The 21,153-nt window shown below is 36.5% G+C and overlaps 1 protein-coding gene across 1 annotated transcript in view; it reads right to left on the reverse strand.

Moving 5' to 3' along the window:
* The window catches only part of Dnah8 (dynein axonemal heavy chain 8), a 275,799-nt gene extending 257,238 nt beyond the window's left edge, over window positions 1-18,561 (reverse strand). The window contains exons 1-5 of the mRNA XM_076860182.1: window positions 18,436-18,561; window positions 15,075-15,264; window positions 14,286-14,449; window positions 9,685-9,861; window positions 5,520-5,633 (exon numbers count right to left, since the gene is read on the reverse strand). Of these exons, the coding sequence (XP_076716297.1) occupies window positions 5,520-5,633; window positions 9,685-9,861; window positions 14,286-14,449; window positions 15,075-15,264; window positions 18,436-18,546 (756 nt within the window). The 5' untranslated portion in view covers window positions 18,547-18,561. The remainder of the gene's footprint in view (window positions 1-5,519; window positions 5,634-9,684; window positions 9,862-14,285; window positions 14,450-15,074; window positions 15,265-18,435) is intronic.
* Between the last annotated feature and the right edge of the window lie 2,592 nt (window positions 18,562-21,153).

Genomic DNA, 21,153 nt, shown 5'->3' on the forward strand with positions numbered 1-21,153 from the left:
TCATCTGACCTATAACTTTACTGATTATGTGTCTCTTTTAAGAAACGTCTGGTCAGGTCTTTCAACCATTTTTGATCAGATTATTTGGGATTTTTTTTACTGTTGAGTTCCTTATATAATCTGAATATGAATCTCTTGTTGGATGTATAGTTTTCGAATTTTTTTTTGTCTCCCATTCTGCAGGTTGTCTCTTCTTTAGAATGATTGCTTCTTTTGTTATGCAAAAATTTCTTAGTTTAATATAATCCATTTGTCTTTTTTTTTTTTTTTTTTTTTTTGCTTTTGTTGCCTGTTCTTTTGAGGGTTTTTTTTTTGTTGTTGTTGTGTTTTTTGGTACAAGGGATTGAATCCAGGGACACCTAACATTGAGCCTCATCCCCAGCATTTTTTTTTTTCTTTTTTTTTTTTTGAGGCAGGGACTCACTAAGTTGCTTAGGGCCTTGCCAAGTTGCTGGAACTGGCTTTGAACTTGTGATCCTCCTGCTCTCAGCCTCCCAAAACCTTTGGATTACAGGCATGCATCACTGAGCACAGCTCTTATCCAAAAACATTTTTGCCCAGATCAATGTCCTAAAAGGTTTCCCCCTGTGTTTTCTTCTAGTAGTTTTATACTTATATCCTTACCATCTGTGCCAGAGAAAGAAAGAAAAGCACCAACATGGGGAGTCTAACTCCCACATAAAACTAAGCCACCAATCGGCTACACTCACTATGTTAAGATGAACATAAAGAAATATGGAGAGAAAGACAAACAATCCTGCCACTAAGGGGAGAAGAATAAACTCCCTTAAGAATTTGTAGCACAAGCTGGTACTCAACTGCAGTCTGAGATCACAGTCATAGTACAAAAACCAAAATTAAAAAAAAAAAATTAAAACTCCCCTCCAGAAGAGAACTAGTAATTTAAGATGGTATCCAGTCATACCCATAATGATTCATAAAACTCAGCTGACAATGAAGTGTGTCCTGAGTTCAGAGGTATTAAAGTGTAAAAAATAAAAGTGTATTAGAAGCTATGTAATAAAGTATAATTATTATTTTCATTTTTCAGTTGAGAAAATAGAGAGGTGGGAAGTTAAAAAGGCTTGCCCAAGGTCCCACAGCTATGAGTTAGTTATGTAGCTCAGATTTTGAGACCCTGCTTATAGCCAGGGTGCAAATCACTAGGGCAGCACAGAAAAGATCAAAGGCATTCCTGGAGCTTGCCTTTTAATTGAGGGGACAAGATAACTATATATAAAGATTTTTAACATTTTAAAAATGCTGACAAATAAATGAAATGCGGAAGAACAATTGCTGATTAGTATATTATATGTCCTAAGTGGAAATGTAACCACAAATAATTAAATCAATTTTATGAAGCTAATGGAAATCAACATCATTGCTTTATACGGAACCTTGCATGTCATAATCCATATTATGGATCACAGGTCCAAAATATCCTATTAAAATTATGCCTAGGAGTCCCTTCCACCTGTGCTAAATCAAACTCCAATGAAGAGAGCTCAGGGATGGCATCAAATGGGTCCCTCAGGAAATGCCTTTCATCCAAGTTTTAAATATCTTTTACTTATTTATTTATTTATTTTGGGTACTGGGGATTCAACCCAGGGGCACCTCACCACTGAGCCATATCCCAGCCCTTTTTATGTTTTGAAACAGAGTCTAGCTAAATTGTTAAGGGCCTCACTAAATTGCTGAGGCTAGCATTGCACTCATGATCCTCTTGCCTCGGCCTCCTGAGCTACTAGGATTACAAGAAACACTGGGATTATAAGCATGCACCACCACTCCCAGATAAATATCATTATTTATAATCACTCCCTGAATGAAAATTTCTTCCTATTAAGATACAGTGTTCAGATATTGTTATGTGAAACATATTACAGTAGATATACCCAAAGCATAATACCAGGACAATAAAAACTAAGCAAACTTCCAGAAACGAAAGCATGAATCCTTTGCACTTTTTCTACCTAAATCACAATTATAAGATAAAAATCAATTGATGGTTGCTTTTAATGACAGTAAAGAAAGTTAATGGAAAAAAGTAATTTTGAAACGATAGCAGTAGTAGGTGTGTAAGTGGGAAGAAATCATATGACTCACTACTGTTAACACTGCTGTTATTTCAAAAGGTACGGCCTGAAATCTTCCTAACTCAGAAACAATAAAAAGCTCAACAACCACCAAATAATAATAATAATAAGACACTTCCATGACAAGAACAGCTGAACAAAGTTTAAATTACTAGGATGAACTAAATGATTTTAAAATTATATAAATTTAAATAAGTCCTTTGAATTAAGAAGTTGAAATCAGTATATCTCAAAATTCAGAGCTCTTGACAATAATAAGAAGCATTGTATCTGTCTTCCAAGTTTATTTTTTATAATGAAAAGCCCTGAATACAAAAAGAAGTACAGGGAACAGCATAATGACCACCTATAACCATCATTCGATTTAACATATGCTTCAATTTTACTCACTACATCTATTATTTTTTATATCAAGGGCAATTTGTAGGTATTCATGGAGAAAGCTTCAGGTATATGTGTATTTCAACTCAAAGGCTTGCAACAAGTAATAACTCTAACTTTTCTTTTACTTTTTTTTTTTTTTTTTGATAGTCTTCCTTTTGCTTGGGTTGTAGAGTTAGAGAATGGAGTCTTTGGGCTGCTGACTGAACTGCAGCCACAGCCCTATTTCTCTAACACTATATAATCTGGTTTCCTTTACTCCTGGTCTTATACACAGAAACATCCAAAAGCTCACATCAGTGTTTTTATATGAAACAAAATTTTAAAAGCTTCCCAACAGAACTCCAGTTGCTAGTACTAGGGGTAGAAATCAACAGAGAGTGAAGTTTAAGAAGATCATAATTTTTTGCAAATAACAACACTAATAATGTAGTTTTGAATTAAGTTCATCATCTCTTTATAACATCAGTTAACAGACTCTGCCTCTGAAGTGTCTTCCTGTTCTCCCTCTTGGTGCCCCTGGATAGATAATGAATTTCCACAAAGAAGGAAGAACTACACCTGCCCAGGACTCTCAACCCACTTTCTTCTCTCCTGTGCCACATAAACTTCTCATTTTCTGATGCCCTCTTAGGACGTGAACCTCTCTCTTTGCCAATTCTATGTGAAATCAGCCATTTACCCAAGGCTGGCCAACCAAGCCAGGTGACCAGGACTGCCACCTCTGTGGAAGATCTACCCATCTCTTCAGAAATCAGAATGGAGAATGCTGAACACAGAGATGAGACACTAATATAAATTACTTAGAAAGCATTTTAACTTAGAGAATACCTTGAAGGCAGCGGCATAGTGACAAGGGGAAAAAATACAACCCAAAATGCCAGCGAAAACAGCTTCCAATTTGGTTCCATCAATTTCGAGATACTCAAATTAAATCTCTTAATCTTTGAAACAAGGATTGTTGTGTATACAGAATGGAAACATGTTTGAAGCACATATCACAATGCCTAGAACAAAAGCCCATGAGCATCTTTAAAAATACAACTGTCTGAACTGCCCTCCTGTCTAGAAGTGATTCACAAGAGGTGACACCATTCAAGATTGGAAAACACCTCACTACATTCTCAACAAATACTAGTTTCTACGATTTCCCACTTTTTAAATTTACTTTTTAGCTGTAGTTGGACACAATACCTTTATGTTATTTATTTGTTTTTTATGTGGTGCTGAGGATCAAATCCAGGGCCTCATACATGCTAGGCAAGCACTCTACCGCTGAGCCACAACCCTAGCCCCAATTTCCCATTTTTAAATATATTTTTTTAGTTGTAGATGAACATAATACCTTTATTTATTTATTTATTTATTTATTTTATGTGGGGCTGAGGATTAAACCCAGTGTTTTAGGCAAGCACTCTACCACTGAGCCAAAACCCCAGCCCTGATTTCCCATTTATATCTAAAGAAGACATAGAGGTTTTCTATAATTTTCATATTACATGTGAAATATTAAGAAGCTGGGCACAGTAGTGCATGCCTATAATCCCAGCAGCTTGGAAGGCTGAGGCAGGAGGATCCCAAGTTCAAAGCCAGTTTCAGCAACTTAGCAAGACACTTAGCAATTCAGCAAGACCCTGTCTCTACTAAAATATAAAGAAACGGGGACTGGGGTCATGGCTCAGTGGTAGAACTCTTGACTAACATATGTGAGGCACAGGGTTCAATTCTCAGCACCACATGTAAATAAATAAAGATCCATTTGACAAATAAAAATATATTTAAATATATATATATATATATATGGCTGGGGATGTGGCTCAGTGGTTAAACACCCCTAAGTTCAATCCCAGTACTCACCCACAAAAAAGAAATATTAAGAAAAGCCAGATAACTTATAAATTAAAAATTAATAGTCATACACCTGTAATTCCAGTGGCTTGGGAGGCTGAGGCAGGAGAATTCCAAGTCCAAAGCCAGCCTCAACAACTTAGTGAGGTCCTAAGCAACCCAGCGAGACCCTGTCTCTAAATAAAATATAAAAAAAGAGCTGGGGATGTGGTTCAGTGGTTAAGCATCTCTGGGTTCAATCCTGAGTACAAATAATAATAATAATAGTAACTTTTGAAAATAGCAGTGCTAATATGTTCTTCAAGGGAACTCAATAGAAATATGATGGGGAAAGTGAACTAGAAACAGAAGATGGGCCTGTCCTGCATCACTGATGGGCTGAGTGCTTCGGGCAAAGTCCCCATCCATGATGAGCTTGGGTTTGCTACTCAATAAACTGATAAATGCCTTCCATGGTACCCAACCTCCAAGAATGCCCCAGTGAGGCTCCCCTCATGGTATTCTGACTCTTGTATACTCCCTGCCCTCAAGTGTGGACCAGACTTATTGACTTGCTCCTAACCACAGAGCACAACAGAAATAGTGAGATGTCACTTTCACATTTAGGTCACAAAAAGATGGCAGCTTCCCGTCTTGCTCACTCTGGAATCACCTTCCCTGGGGGAAACAAGCCGCACCTTGAATAAGAACTAACCACCTGATAAGAACTCAGATCTGTCAACCATGTGAGGAAGCTTAGGTACGGACCCTCCCCAGTCAGCCAACCCATAAGAGGAGACCCCAGCCCCAGTTAACAGCCTGCCTGAAACTTCATGAGAGACCCTGAAGCAGAGGCACTCAGTTATGCCGTGCCTGGATTCCTGGTCCACAGAAACTGTGACATAATGAATGCTCACTGCTTAAAGTCACTCTCTCCTAGGGAATTTGCTATGCAGCATTGGATAAGTAATATATTCATCTTGCTTAACTGACTAGTGAAGTCATACTTACAATAATGCTATATACTTAAATGTGGATTAAAATATTAAATAGAATTTACAATTCATTCTAAATATAGACTAGGAAATTATAACTTTTAAATAACCTTTTGTCAGTGTGTGCTTTTCCCAATACATACACATTGAAGGTGTTTTAAAGTGCATTAATTATACAAGTTAATTTTTTAAACTGCATTTTTAAAAGTATACTTACCAAGTCATAGTTATAGAGAGGTTGACATACTTTTTCCAGAGTATACAAATATCTGACATTATCTTTTGATTCATTTGCTGTATCTGTGATTCTTGCATCCAAATCACGCCAATTCTAACAAGAAAAAATGTGTAAGAATTCCATTAAAAATCCAAATATATCAGTATGCTACTATAGTTTATTTTTAAAATTTACAGTCTTCCTAATCAAACATATACTCACATAGTTTTTCTTATATTATCTATGTTATTATAAATTCTTAAGTGATTTACTAAACCTGAAGTCATACCCTTTGTAATTAATACCCTGTCTGTAAGCTTCAACTGGACCTACTTCTATAAAAGACTTCTCCAGGTTTGTTATTTGTGACATTATATGGCTGTGGATCTTCTCAGAATGAGTCATATTATTAGCAGAACATTATTCTAAGAAATATTCTTTATTAGCAAAGAGAACTCAATCTGGAATCAACATATTCAAGGATTATGAAATAACTTCTGCTTAGTATGCGGTAGATTCCCACCAAAACTCATGTTGAAGCTTCATTCTCCAATGTAATGGTAGTGAGGTGGTGGGGCCTTTAAAAAATTGATTAGGTCTTTAAGATGCATTATTATTGTCTGTAGGACATTCTAGCTCTCATGAGACTATATCAGTACTTGCAGGACCAGATTGTTGTAAGTGAGCCTGGCACTTCCCCTGAATCCCTCTTCACAAGGGCTGCTTATCACTCTCACACATGCTCCTGCCTTGACGCCGCCTACCATAATATGATCCAGCCAGAAGGCCCTTAGTAGAGACCAAATAGATGTGGTGGCTTGATCTTGGACTTACAACCTCCCAAACTGTGAACTAAATAAAACTCTTTCCTTTATAAATCACCCAATATCAGGTATTCTGTTATAGCAATACTAAACACTCTAAGACAAATCTCTTTTCTACTTGCATGGTGTAGTTCTGCATACTGGAACCTCAAAGAATATACAGTGTGAGCCTAGAAATGGTGCTCCAAAAAAGGGGAGGGGAATAGGTATGGAACCAACCTACCTATTCCACAGAGAATAGGTAAGGACATAGGAACCAACCTGAAAGACTTCCCAATGGCCACAGCTGGAGCAACTTGAACAACAAAAATAAATAATGATAGTATTAGATGATAACCTAAACATAAAATAAATATCCTTTGGCACTGAAGATTGAACCCAGGGCCTTGCTCATGCTACACAAGTGTTCTACTACTGAGTTACATCCCTACCCCTTTTTAAATTTTATTTTGAGACAGGGCCTCACTAAATTGCCCAGACTGGCCTCAAATTTGCAATCTTCCCGTCTCAGCCTCCTGAGTAGTTGGGATTACAGGTGTGCACCACCATACCCAGCCATTATACTATATTAATATAAATAAATTATCAAATAAGTAACATAAAGGAGAAACAATTTTTTCTTGCATAAAAATTCTAATCAATCAATGTGGATAGAATAAAGGAACTGGAAAATCACCAAGAGCATACCACAGTAATAATTACTGCAGGCAAGATTTACTCAGGCAAGATATTTATGTAATTTCAAGTTATTTCTGCCCAAAATAATAGATATATAGAACAGAAACATGTCAGACCCCACCTTAACCAAATGTCAAGATTAAATCACCAGCAATAAGACACATGGTGTAATGGTTAATTTGAATTGTCAATTTGACTGGATTAAGAGACGCCAAGGATTGGGCTGGGGTTGTGGCTTAGAGGTACAGCACTCCTAGCATGAGTGAGGCACTGGGTTCAGTCCTCAGCACCACGTAAAGTAAAATAAAGACATTGTGTCACCTGTAACTATAAAATAATTATTTTTTAAAAAAGAGATGCCAAGGATTAAGAGGAATATGGATGCGTTGGTGAGGGTGTGTCTAGGAAAGACTGGCATGTGGGACAGCCAACTGAAATGGAGACCCTCCCTAAGTGTGGGCATCATCGACCAATAGGATGATGACTTGGATGGAATAAAAGTTGGAAGAACAAGAAGCAGCAGCAGATGCAAGTCCATTCTTCTTGACCAGGTTCTTAATTGCTGCTGGGATCCTCTGAGGATATCAGACTCTCACTTCTTCACTCTTCCAAAGTGGACTCTGCCAGTGATTCTCCAGAAGCCTTTGGTCTTAGACTAGGATAGCACAATTGATCCTTCTTGGGGCTTCAGACTCTTGGGCTGACAGCTACTGGTTCTTCCAGCTCTGCAGCCTGCAGATGGCAATTATGGACTATCCAGCTCTGGTCGTGTAAGCCAACCTAATAACTCCCCTTTTTATAATTATACTTCCTGTTGATTATGTTCCTATAGAGAACCCTAATACACATGGATATCGTGGACTCTCAATTTGACACACTGAGAAGGGCACATCACCTCTACCTTACCCAGGCTGGCCTTGAATTTAACTCAGCTTCCCAAATAGTTGGGATGACAAGCATACATCACCATAACCAGCAAATAAAGAAAGTTTTTAACTGATAATACTGAAGAAGTTGTGGATCTACCCTAGGGAAACATTTGCTTATGAATATACAAAACATTTAATTGCCGCAATGTTTACGTACACATAGAAAAGGAATCATTTTCCTATACTAGTTAAACGTACAGTTGCCATTTGACCAAGAAATTCTATTTCTAGGTATATATTCAGGAGAAATGACAAAATATGTCCACCCAAAAGGTTGTACATGAATGTTCAAAAGCATTACTCATAACAATCAAAAACAACTCAAATGTCCATAAACTGATAAACAAAATGTAATACTATCCATACATCAGAATATTACTCAGCCATGAAAAGAAATGAAACACTGATACATTCTACAACATGGATTACTCTTGAGTAACATAAGTGAAAGAATTCAGTAACAAAAGTCCATATATTATATGACTTCTGAAATGTTCAATAGAGGGAAATCTGTAGAACCACAAAATAGATGAGAAGTCATTTGGGGCTGGGAGCAGAAGGTTAGAGATGGGAAAGTGACAGGTGAAGGGTATGGAGTTTCTTTTTAAGGCGAAACAAATGTATTAAAATTGGGGCTGGGGTTGTAGCTCATGGTAGAGCGCTTACCTAGCATGTATGAGGCCCTGAGTTTGATTCTCAGCACACTCATAAATAAAAATAAAGGTCCATTGTCAACTAAAAATATATTTTTTAAAAAATATTGAAATTTATTGTGGTTACATAACTGTGAATATGTTAAAATCACCAAATTGTACACATCAAATGATGAATGTATGTAAAGTATATCATAAAGCTGCTGAAAAAATGAAGGGGAAAGAAGGGATAGGGAAAGAGGAAGGAAAATTTGTTCACTAAAAAATGATCAGATACATGAACATTTTGGAAAAATTATATAGCTGGATCTAATAGGCATACATTTCCAAGATTTACTACTGGGGTGTAGGGAGGGGGTAATTAAAGATTGATATGGTGTGATATTTACTAATTAAATAATATGGTATGACAATTTAAAAATTAGAAATGATGTAATTAATTTTCACAGCACTGGGGATTGAACCCAGGAGTGCTTAACCACTTAGCTCTTCACGCTGCTCTTTTTATTTTTAAGACCACTATATCCAGCTCTAAAACAATTTTTAAAAGAAAAGTGATCATTTCTATTCTGGCAATCACTCTATAGGCAGCTCTTTCAAAATTGGTGCACAAAATATTGAGAAATGTGTCTTCATTTCCTCCGATGGAAATGATTGTGGCACATGAGAAAACTCAAAGCTTAACATTTCTAAATATATAGTTCCGGTACATTATGTTAAGAAGCACTTTGATCTGGGAGAGGAATGGAACAGCATGAAGAGAGGATAGGAAGAAGGCCAATAAGACGGGAGAAATCAATTCTGGTTTTTCTAGCATAGTAGGGTTAACTACTGATTAAAACAATCTATGTTGTACTTCAAAATGAGTAGAAAATTCTCACCACATAAAAACGATTAATGTTGGAAGTCATGGAAATGTTTGTTACCGACTTATTACACATTGCATACATGTATTGAATTACCATAATGTACCCCATAAAAATATATAAATGTTATGTCTTGATGTAAATTTTTTTAAAAAGAAGCAGTTCAATAAAGTTGTTCCGAATTATACCAAAATGTAAACTAAAAGGCCTTTTACCTTTAACAGTTTGGAGTGCGCAACGTTCAGCACATTTATGACAGCCTTACAACTTGACCCTTTAATCTGCTCAATGATATAGTTGAACTTGGCTGACATCCGTTTCCAGTGTTCCAACTCAGTGAGTGGACCTGAGTCGTCAGCTTCTTTTCTCATCTGCTCGCTCTCAATAAGCACCTGCAATTTCAATATGTATACACATATAAATGGAATACAAAAAGTACATATTCTTCTTGGTTAAAATCTCACTGCATCTTTTGAAAAAAAAAAAACCGAAAGTATAAATAATAGTAACACTGAATAATGTTTAAAAACTTAGCAAGCATAGGGCTGGGGTGTGGCTCACCGGTAGAGTGCTTGCCTAGCACATGCTGGGTTCAATCCTCAGCATCACATAAAAATAAATAAATAAAATAAAGGTATTGTGTCCAACTACAATTTTTAAAAAATAACAAAAAAAAAAACTTAGCAAGCAGAGAGGAGAAAGGAACTTTTTGAACATGATAAGTAGTATCTATTGAAAACGCCAGCAAACATCACAAACATCATAAAGGTGAAACTGTGAACATCATCACTTTAAAACCGAGGGCAGGGCAAGTTTGCCACTATCACCACCCACTTCCATTCCACCTGGTAAAGGAAGTTCCAGAAAAAGGTAGGTAAACAAAAGGCACTACTGATTGGAAATTTTTTAAAAGGGCATAATCACAGATCATATGGTTGGCTACATCTTTAAAATGTTAAGAATATTAAATATAAACCTTAATAATTATTAAAAGTGAAATATTCAGTAGGGTTGTTGGACCTCTACATAAAAACCAGTAGCACTTTTTCACAAGCCATATAGCCATCTGAAATGTAATTTCTAAAAAGATACCATCTACAGCAAATAATTGCAATGATAATTTTTTTAGAAATATCTAACAAAAAAATGTGTAAGACCTTTCTGGAACAAGAAGAACACTACATTTAGAACATAAAAGAAGACCTAAATAAGTGAGAGACATGTTTATGGGTGGAAAAATTCAATAATATAAAGAAGCCAGTTTTTTCTAAAGGAATATATACATTCAATGAAATTCCATCAAAATCTCAAGAGTTGTTCGTGGTCCTTGACAAATTAATCTTCAGATTTGGAAGAATAGATATAATCTATGCAATTTTGAATTTAAAAAAAAAGCAAAGAAACTTGACATACAAAGTGTTGATTTGTAAAAGCTCCAGAAATTAAAGCAGCATGGTATGAGTCTACAAAACAAATAAACAGACCAGTGGGACAGACAGAAGAGCAAAAACTTAACATAGAATAAAACTAACCAAGTAATATTGTTATATTGTGTATATGTACAAATATATAATAACAGATTCCACCATATGCATAATTATAATGCATCTATAAAAATAAGAAATAAAAACAATATAGACAGAGGTGATATTACAAATTTTAGACATGACAGTAGAGTGTATTTTGATGTATTAGACATCTTTAAGGAAAGAATGGACTGTTAAATAAGCAATTTATCAGAGGATATTAAATTGGGATACTTGGCTAACCGTGAAAAAAGTCAAAATGGATTCCTACTTCACATCACGCACACATGCCCACACACACAAAAATAACTCCAGGCAGACTAAAAAACTGAATGTCAGAAATAAAATCAGAAGGGCTGCAGATGTAACTCAGTGGTGGGACACCTGCCTAATGCGTGTAAGACTCTGGATTCCACCCCCAACATCACAAAATATAAAATAAGATGAAATGGTTAAATTTCTATACAAAGTAAGGGTAAAACCATAAAGAAAAGCTTAGAACTGAATATCGTAACTGTCAAGATACAGTCACAATGGGGGAAGAAATGGTATTTAAAACTGGGAAGAGGAAAACAAGGTACTGGGAATGTTCTGTTTTCTTTCTCTCCATTGCCCAAGCTGGCCTCAAACTTTCCGTTCTCCTGCCTCAGCCTCCCAAGAGGTTGGGATTACCCAGTAGAATGTTCTATTTCTTTAACCTGAGCAAAGTTTACACAGGTGTTAAGTTTTTCTTTTTTTAATATTTTTTAGTTTTAGATAAACACCCAGTATCTTTATTTATTTTTATGTGATGCTGAGGATTGAACCCTTTGCCTCACACATTTGAAGCAGGCGCTTTACCACTGAGCTACAGCCCCAGCCCCACAGGTGTTAATTTTACAATTTGTTTCTTTTATTGCATTCATCTTTGCATTACATTTCATTATTTAAATAAATAATTTAGGAGAAAATCTTCATAGAACTAGAAAAGGATTCCTAAATAAAATACAAAAAAATATAGAAGTTCCTAGTCACTGGAGGTAGCTCAATTGAGGCAGGATTGCCATTTGTAATATATACCACTTAACTACATTAAAATTTAAAACTTCCACATTTCTAAAGACACCACACCAAATGAAAAGACACATCACAGTGGAGACCAACCAAGGATCAACACCTGGAAGATATTACTTAAACTCCAGCACTTCAATAAGATAACACCCAACAATCCAAAAAAAAAACTGAGCCAAGCAGAGGGCAGGCCACTCAACAAAGAGGAAGCCTACACAGCCATTAAACACACTCCACATCGACAGGATTCGGGGTAATACAAAGTCAGTCAAGATGCCATCTCACACCCCATATACCAGCAACGGTTAAAAACCTGACAATCCCAGATGTGATCAAAGCTTTGAAGAAATGAGAACACTCAGAAGCTTCTGTAAAAAAAATATATATATAAACTAAATCTGATGCAGTGACTCACACATGTAATCCCAGCTACTTAGGAGGTTGAAGCAGGGGGATCATAATTTCAAGGCCAGTCTCAGCAACTTAGCAAGGCCCCTTCTCAAATTAAAAAATGAAAAGGGCTAGGGATGTAGCTCAATAATGAAGTGTCCCTGCATTCAATCCCCAGGATGGTGTGTGTGTATGTGTGTATGTGTGTGTGTGTGTGTGTGTGTGTGTGTGTCTCTCTCTCTCTCTCTCTCTCTCTCTCTCTCTCTCTCTCATATTTATATATTTATTATACTTATATTTATATTTTTAATATATATATACACATTCATACATATATATTATTTAGAACTTCCACGTTATGTATATATAACCACTATTTGGGGAGTTTGGTAATAACCAATGAAAGATCTGTATGCAAATGTTCCCAGAAATCCCATTGAGAAACTCCCGAACATGTCTAAAGAAGCCCTAGAACAATAATATGTGTTATTGTTTTTTGTAACAGGAAGAGTACAAACAATCCTCTTCCCGGGGGAATGAATAAATAAACTTCTCTATCTCCTTAAACAGAGATATAATTTAAATTTCTCCTATGTGTCTGAAAGTCTACATAATAAAACTAAGATATATTCATAGAGGAATACCAGACCGCAGTTAAGTGAATGAATTCAATTTGCTTGTATCAACATAAATAAATGCAAGAAAATGTTGAATGGGGGAGTTATAAAATGATTCCTAAGATATTGCTATAAATTGAATGTGTATACCCCCAAAACTCACCTAGTGAAACCTACTACTACTCTGTAGTGTGACAGTTTTTGGAGGTGGGGACTTCAGGAAGTGATTCTGTTTTCCAGCATGTGAGGTGACAGCAAGGAGCCCACTGGCTACAAACCAAGAAGCCAGCCCGACCCAGACACTCCTCCAATAGTACAGGAGACCCCTGCAGGGGTTCTCTGGTGGGCAACTGCCTGCTTCAACCTGGAAGCAAATTCTAGGGTGAGGGCTCTGGGCCAGCGCTCTGGGTCAGCGTTCCAGGCTCTCCTAAGGAGCTTCCAAGCCCTCCAGTTTTTGCTACCCCAACTGCACCTTCTGCACAGTTCTAAAAAGGGTCAAATTAGAAATGCTTTCTTCCTCCTCCTGCTTTCTCTCCTGCTTTTCTCTCTTCAGGTACCTGAAGATTTTCTTCTCTGGTTCCACTGTGCTTATGAACCACAGATCTGAGTCTGCTCCCAGGGACCTCTTTCAGTTTAGGGAAATTGCATGATGTCTGGGTTAATTTTTTGGTTTTGGTTTTGGTTGTTATCGTTTGGATTTTGTGTTTTTGCATTATTTGCAGTGTGAGTCCAAGTCTCTCATAATTTTGACCTGCATTCTACTCCTACTATTGCTTTTCCTATGGCTAGAGAAATTTTTTTTTTTTTTTGACCAGAGAACTGCAGATGTGCATGCAATACTCATAGAAGCAAGCATAGTCTGAACCTCTATGACAACACAGGTGACTCCACTGATCAACAAAGAGGCATTTATTTTGTGTCTAGTACAGTGGCTCATCATTATGTCCTGTCCCTTTTATTTCACAGAGAGTATGACAATAAACAAATTGTTGGGGATAGATGCTGGCTATCCCTCATAATTTCATTTCCCCTTTAAAGGGAGAAATATCTAAAATTGATTTTAAGTGGTCCACAAAGAACGACAGTTTTGCTCCAGAGCCAACAACAGGCTGAGTTTTAGAACAGAATCTAGAAGAAGGTTTCCTCTCCCCTTTGCTCTTAGGGACAAAATGCAACATGGCTAGGTGCATGGGATAACTGCGACTCCAGGTGGAATGACTTGAGTGAACTCACCTGTTCGATCTGTTTGTACCATATCATCAGCACCTCCTCTAGCTGACGGACAGTTTCCGAATTGCTAGCTGCGGCCGTCACTTCTTCAAAGGTATGCAGTTTGGAAAAATCAATATTGTCTATCTTCTTTAACATCACAGTCCCCTCAATACTTATTCTGGCACCTAATGGAGACAAATAATATCAAGAAAAGTACTTAATGTTTCGTTAAATGTCAATGTGTGCTTTCCAGCTGTAGTTGCTAAAATGTTAAAGATCTAATACTTTTTAGAAATATATCTCTAATTGATCATTAGTTTGTGACTTGATTTCCTCATAAGTATAATATATAATATTAAATGATAGAAATACACATTTTAAAGATTTCATAATAAAGCATGTATTTTTAAAGATGCTGAAAAGTTTTTATTAAGAAGGTAACAAGATATTCCTCCTACTATAATGGAAAATTTTTTAAAATGCATTCCTGGAAATTAGGGATTTTATGATTTCATACAAATTATAAAATTTACCTCTAGGTCTTATACTTACTTTGATTAACATCTTCTTTCAAGATGAAAAACGTTTTCACTAATGTTTTCTTTTTTTATTTTTTATTTTTGTAGTTGTAGATGGACAGCATGGCTTTATTTTATTTGTTTACATTTAAGTGGTGCTAAGGATACAACTCAGTGCCTCACACATGCTAGGCAAGCGCTCTGCCACTGGGCTAAGCCCCAGCCCCGACTAATGTTTTCTTAACAACATAATTTACTCATTTTTAGTAGTGAACAAAAAATTTATACTAACCATCTAAAAATGAAAGGTACCTATTGAGGGTTTCAGTGAAAATGTGCTTTTCAGATTCTCCCTGCTTGGACTGGTTTAAAGCACCCCAGTTGCTCGTGGAATGAATAGCTGGTAGAAATATACTTGACATCATGTTCTTGATCCCATTCAAGAGTCCTTCTGATGCATCCAAAACAGTAAATAGTACTTCCTGAAAAGGGGGAGGAGGTGAAGTTCAAATGCAATTTCATATGCTAAGTTCATTAAAAAACTAAAAATCACCATCTATTTCTTACTGCAATACACAAGACAGCTTGTAAACTATTAGGAAAGCTTATGTGGTTATGAATATTAGAGCTTTAAAACCAGCAAACTTAGCTCCTGCCCGATTCTGACCATTCACAAGTTAGCTCTTAATGGAGATTCTGCCTGGAGAGCAAGCCTCTGCCTGGAACTGTGCAATGTCAGAGCCTCCTGCATGAAGGAGTCCTCAGCTGAAAGAGGCATGAAAACTTTATCCAGCCAGGAGACAATTAAAAAAATAAACAAAAACAAAAAACAGCCCTCTGTCCAGGATTTTGGAGGGAAAAAAATTACTGGTCACAAGAAATCAAGAGCCCAGAAACCAAAAACCCACTACCCAAGAGTGTGACATCTCAATTAATATAAATTAAATAAGCTAGAACTCCCAACCAATAAATTAAGACTAAAAGGTTCAGCCAGGTATGGTGACGCATGCCTGTAATCCCAGCAGCTTGGGAGGCTGAGACAGGAGGATCACAAGTTCAAAGCCAGCCTCAGCATTCTCAAGGCACTAAGCAATTCAGTGAGATCGTGTCTCTAAATAAAATACAAAATAGGGCTGGGGATGTGGCTCAGTGGTCGAGTGCCCCTGAGTTCAATCCCTGATACACGCGCCCCACACACAAAGGCTCATATAGGGCCACTGGAAATTGGCTGCTTGTTTTTTTAACTATGAGATGGCGACTGACATGGTTTGAATATGGGGAATGTCCCCCAAAAGTCCATATGTTAAGGCCTTGGTCCTCAGAGTGGCACTACTGGGAGATAGGAAGAACTCTGGGGAGACGGGGCCTAGAGGGAGGTCCTTAAGTCACTGAGGACATGCCCTCAAAAGGGACTATGGGACCCCACATGTCCTCTTCTGCTCTCTCTCTCTCTCTCTCTCTCTCTCTCTCTCTCTCTTTCTCTCTCTCTCTCTGCTTTTTAGCTTGAGACATGATTGCTTTATAGTACTCTTGCTTTTGCCATCTGGCACCCTCACTAGAGGACCAAACCAACAGGGCTGCCCAGTATTGGACTTGAACCTCCAAAATTGTGAGCTACATAAACCTTTTCTCTTTATAATTTAGTTACCTCAGGTATTTTGTTGTACTAACAAAACTGAACTACTACAGTAGTAATGAAGACTATAATGACTACTAATATAGATGGGTGCCATTATCTTGATTCTTGCTAAGGTGGCAGCAGTTTTTTGCACCATTGTTTCTGCACCACCAATTGTTAACACTGTAAAAAGGGCAAGTAGAATCTTAGTATTATGATAAAAGTTGGTTCACAGATCCCCTGAAAAGGTCTTGGGTAACACTTTAAGAACCATTAGTATACTACATGTCTCTGCTGTGTTGTTTGCATAATTATAATGATATAAACAAATGTTGAGCTATGCAGCATAAAATACATAACGTTTAGAATGGAGGAATGGGGAAATAAGGGAGGGGGCCAAAGTGTAAAAAGGAGACAAATCCTCATCTTCTATAGAGAAAAGTCCACAGATAACTGGGTGCAATGGTGCACACCTGTAATCCCAATAACTCTGGAGGTTAAGGCAGGAGAACTAAAAGTTTGAGGCCAGCCTCAGTAATTTAGCAAGGCCCTAAGCAATTTAGTGAGACCCTGTCTCAAATTAAAAAATAAAAAAGGCTGGAGATGTGGCTTAGTGGTAAAGTACCTCTAGATTCAATCCCCAGTACCAAAAAGAGGGGGGAAAAAAAAGTCCACAGATAATACGTACATTGTCAGAGCAAATTATTTAGAGATAGGAAGTAAAGAGAAGAACCTGCTAAAAGAGTTTAAGAATTGCTTCTAGAGAGTGGCACAGAGGTTAGTGTTGCATCTCTTCCTTTTTTAAACTAAGTGCACATGTGACTGTGATAAAACAAAGACTAAAGTACAAAAAAAGAACAGGGCTGGGATGTGGCTCAGTAGTTGAGCACTTGCCTAGCGTGAACAAGGCCCTGTGATTGATCCCTGGCACCATAATAATAATAAATTTAAAAGGACAGACTAAACCATGGACAAGTTGAAAAGAGAATTAGTGAAATGGAAGACACACTGAAGAAACTATCACACATAGACACATCACGGTGGAAACACAGGACTTCAAAGACAAAGAGGAAAGCAGGTTGGAAGAAAAAGGAACGATTACTTATGAAAAATGCTAACAAGAGCAGTCACATCAGCCACAAAAGATGCAATAAAATATCTACAGAAAAGAAGCTAAATTAAGATTGCATTTCAGTTACCTTTCCCATTTTTAAAAGTTATTAAAACTATCAGAATAATAAAGAGAACTCATATTTGTTGACAGTCCATGGTATGGCAGGTGAAGTAATAAGAATTCACATTTTATTTGGTTTCATAATAGTCCTTGAGATGGGTATTATTATTCCCAATTTGAAAATGTAGAGAATTGAGTCAGAGAAAGGTTGAGCAATTTGCCAAAGAATGTACCACCAGTCCGTGGTGAAACTTGGAGGCAAATTTGGGTCTAGGTAACCAAAAGTCTTACTTTTCCCATTCTCATGGACTGCCTTGTCAGGACTAGGTTAGCAATGCCCAGGCTCTAGGTCAATTCTCTCTTCTTCTGCAACAGTAAAGAGATGAAATATTGGGGCTGGGGTTGTGGCTCAGTGGTAGAGTGCTTGCCTCACATGTGTGAAGCATTGGGTTCAATTCTCAGCACCACATATAAATAAATGAATAAAATAAAAGGTCCGTCAACACTAAAAAATATTTTTAAAAAAAGAGCTGAAATATTGAGTGTCAGGGATGTTAAGTAACTAAAAATTATGTGACACAGAATAAAATGTGTTCCCGGTGAACATAAGGGTAGAATTTATTTGTACACCATCTACAAGAAAAAGAATTTTCATGCATTTTAAAAACAGTGACTGAAAGACAAATATAACTACTCTCTATTAGAGCTCATTTCTCTGTTTCTTTAAATAGATAAATATATTATTTTCTTGGAACTCGATTCAGACCAACATATAGAAAAGGACAGCAAAATAAAGCAAAATGTGATATGAAAATACAGCAGTGATTAACTATATCTTTGGAGAAAAAAATTCAAACATACCTCATGGATATTTTTACTATTTATAGCCACGTCATTATTACAGCGAACAAAAAACAAACACAGTCCTTTTAGACTGTCTGGGGAGGTGCTGTCTATATACAATCTCATCATTTTAGACCCTTTGGTTATTCCAGGAATAGTTCGACCACATTCTGAAAACAAAATTCAAGAACTTAGCATAAAATCACATAATGGATCAAGTGTAGTAACATCCTGAGACTCTTAATACCATCCTTTAACTCTGTTGTAAGAAATTTCCAATTTTTTTTGTCTTATCAAAAGATGTCAATAATTGTAATTCTTAAATTGCAGTCTTTTCTGGTGCCTTTTCCTGAACTCCACACTAATACTCCTTTTGGTCTGGCCTCAGGGCCTTTACACACACTCTTCCCCTCCCACCCTGAGTACTTTGCCTATCAAACTGCTATTCATCTTTAAAATCTCATCTGAAATGCCACCATCTCAGGGAGCCTTCACTTCCAGTTCCTCTACTAAATACATTCATGGAAACCAACTTGTATTAAATCCTTTCTTCAACTGATTTCAACAAAAATTAAATATTTAATTATAATTCTTTAATTTAAAAAAACATCAAAACGTAAAAATTCTGTCAGATGACTAGTGACTATTAATTTGTAAAAACATTTATAAAATTTATGAAACATTTTACAAAATTTGCAAAACTAATATTTACAAAATAACCATTTTTAATTGGGAGTTTTTTAAAAATTCAAAATATCCATCACAAAACCACAAAAGTGTTTTAACTGCTCAGTTTCTTCCTTTGGGTTTGGGGGTGGCTGTCCCTCTGCTCTGTGAAGACACCAGTCCCAGACCCCTACAGAGATAGGAATGTGAAAATCCCAGACTAATGCTATGCCATGCAAGAATGTAAACCTTCAAATGAGACCCACAAAGCAAAATGAGATTTGAGAGATATTAATCTGGTGAGGAATTCTAAAGAAATTGCCCTGAGATCCATGGAAATGTTCTATTCCTATCCTTGCCAAGGCCTAACTGTAGTTCAACTAGATCTATGTTATGTGAACCAAAATTCTGGTCTTGCTTGAATAGGCCAAAGTCAATTTCTGTTACTTGCAGAGGCCAAAGGACATACCATATGCCTGTAGCAACCTAATAGCCCAAATGCCCATTCACAGAGGTTGCACCTCCCCTTTTATCCTACTCTTTTTCCTTGCTGAGAGAGCGTATTTTGTCCTGTTCAGCAATGTGTGCACTCCCAGGGAGAAAAGTACTTTCCTAGTTCCCTAGTCCCTTGAGTAGCTATGTGACATAGTTTCTAGCTGATAAGACAAGCTTGATCTTTCCTAAAAAGGGGGATGGATGGGACCACCTAGAGGGGAATGATTTCTAAAACTCACAGTACGGCTGTAATGAAATACTGTATATAATTTGTTCAAATGAGGGAAATAAGTAATGGCATGGAAAATGTCTAGGGTACACCAGCAAGTGCAAAAAGCCAGTCAGGACTAAAATGTAAAAAATTAATAAATGTGTTGCTGTGATTCATTTTTAAATTATAATAAGCATTTATATGTTAACAAATGCATATAAGATATGTAGGGAAATATTTAATAAACTGATAAATAATTACTTGTATAAGTAACAAAAATAATGATTAAAAATATGTCTACCTTGATCTTGCAATTTTCCCTGTGAGGTTTCTTCCTAGAATGTCTTTCTGGTCCACATAGATTTAGCTTCAATGAATGTTCATTGAGGCATCATTTAAAGGAGCAAAACTTGTAAACAACTAAGTTGTAATAGGAGATCAGTTTTGAAAATTATAGCAACATCAGCCTCATGAAATAAAACCATTAAAAATTTAATTGTAGAAATGTATTTATTGGCACAGAGAAGATAATATTTCAAATTTTAAAAACCACTCTAGAAAAATACATAGAGTTGGATCCCATTTTTGTAAATATGGGTATATACCAAAGCGGTTACAGGTAATATTCATCAAAGAATTAACAGTGCTTTCTCCAACCAAGCAGGACTATGGGTAGTTTTTATTTTTCTTCTAATTAAAGATATTTTCTTATCTTTCTATAAGTTTCAACTATTGTTTTCATTTTTAATGAATTACAAAAATACAGGCCCCCCAGGATAAGAACTGTGAGAAACAGAGAATCTATAGAGTAGATCTAGATACTAATTGTGAGTTTACATAATTTTGTTAGATATTAAGCAGGTTTTATGGTTGCCCTTTGGTATCTTAGGACCCCCAAGGACACCAAAATCCGCAGGTGCTCAAGTCTCTTTTATAAAATAGCATATAATTTACCCACATTCTCCCATAGACTTTAAATCGTCTCTAATATAATACCTAATGTATAATACCTATATACCTAATACCTAATGACTAATATATAATACCTAATCCAGTGTCAATGCTATGTAAATAGTTGTTACACTAATGGTTTAGGGAATAATGAAAAGGAAAAAGTCTGTACATGTTTAGTAGAAATATAATTTTTGAATCCAAAGTGCAGAACACAGACTGTGGTAGAGCATGTGCTCAGCAAATGCAAGGCCCTGGGTTCAATCCCCAGAACCACAAAATAAAACACACCACCACCAAGGTGCACAACCCACAGATTTGGAGGAATGACCATATGTATATTAAATAATTAGAGGAAACAGTCAAATGCTGTATTTATGATGCAAAGTTTAAATGACCCAAGAGTCTGGAGA

This window comes from Callospermophilus lateralis, chromosome 6, assembly GCF_048772815.1.
Source record: "Callospermophilus lateralis isolate mCalLat2 chromosome 6, mCalLat2.hap1, whole genome shotgun sequence".
Taxonomy (NCBI): domain Eukaryota; kingdom Metazoa; phylum Chordata; class Mammalia; order Rodentia; family Sciuridae; genus Callospermophilus; species Callospermophilus lateralis.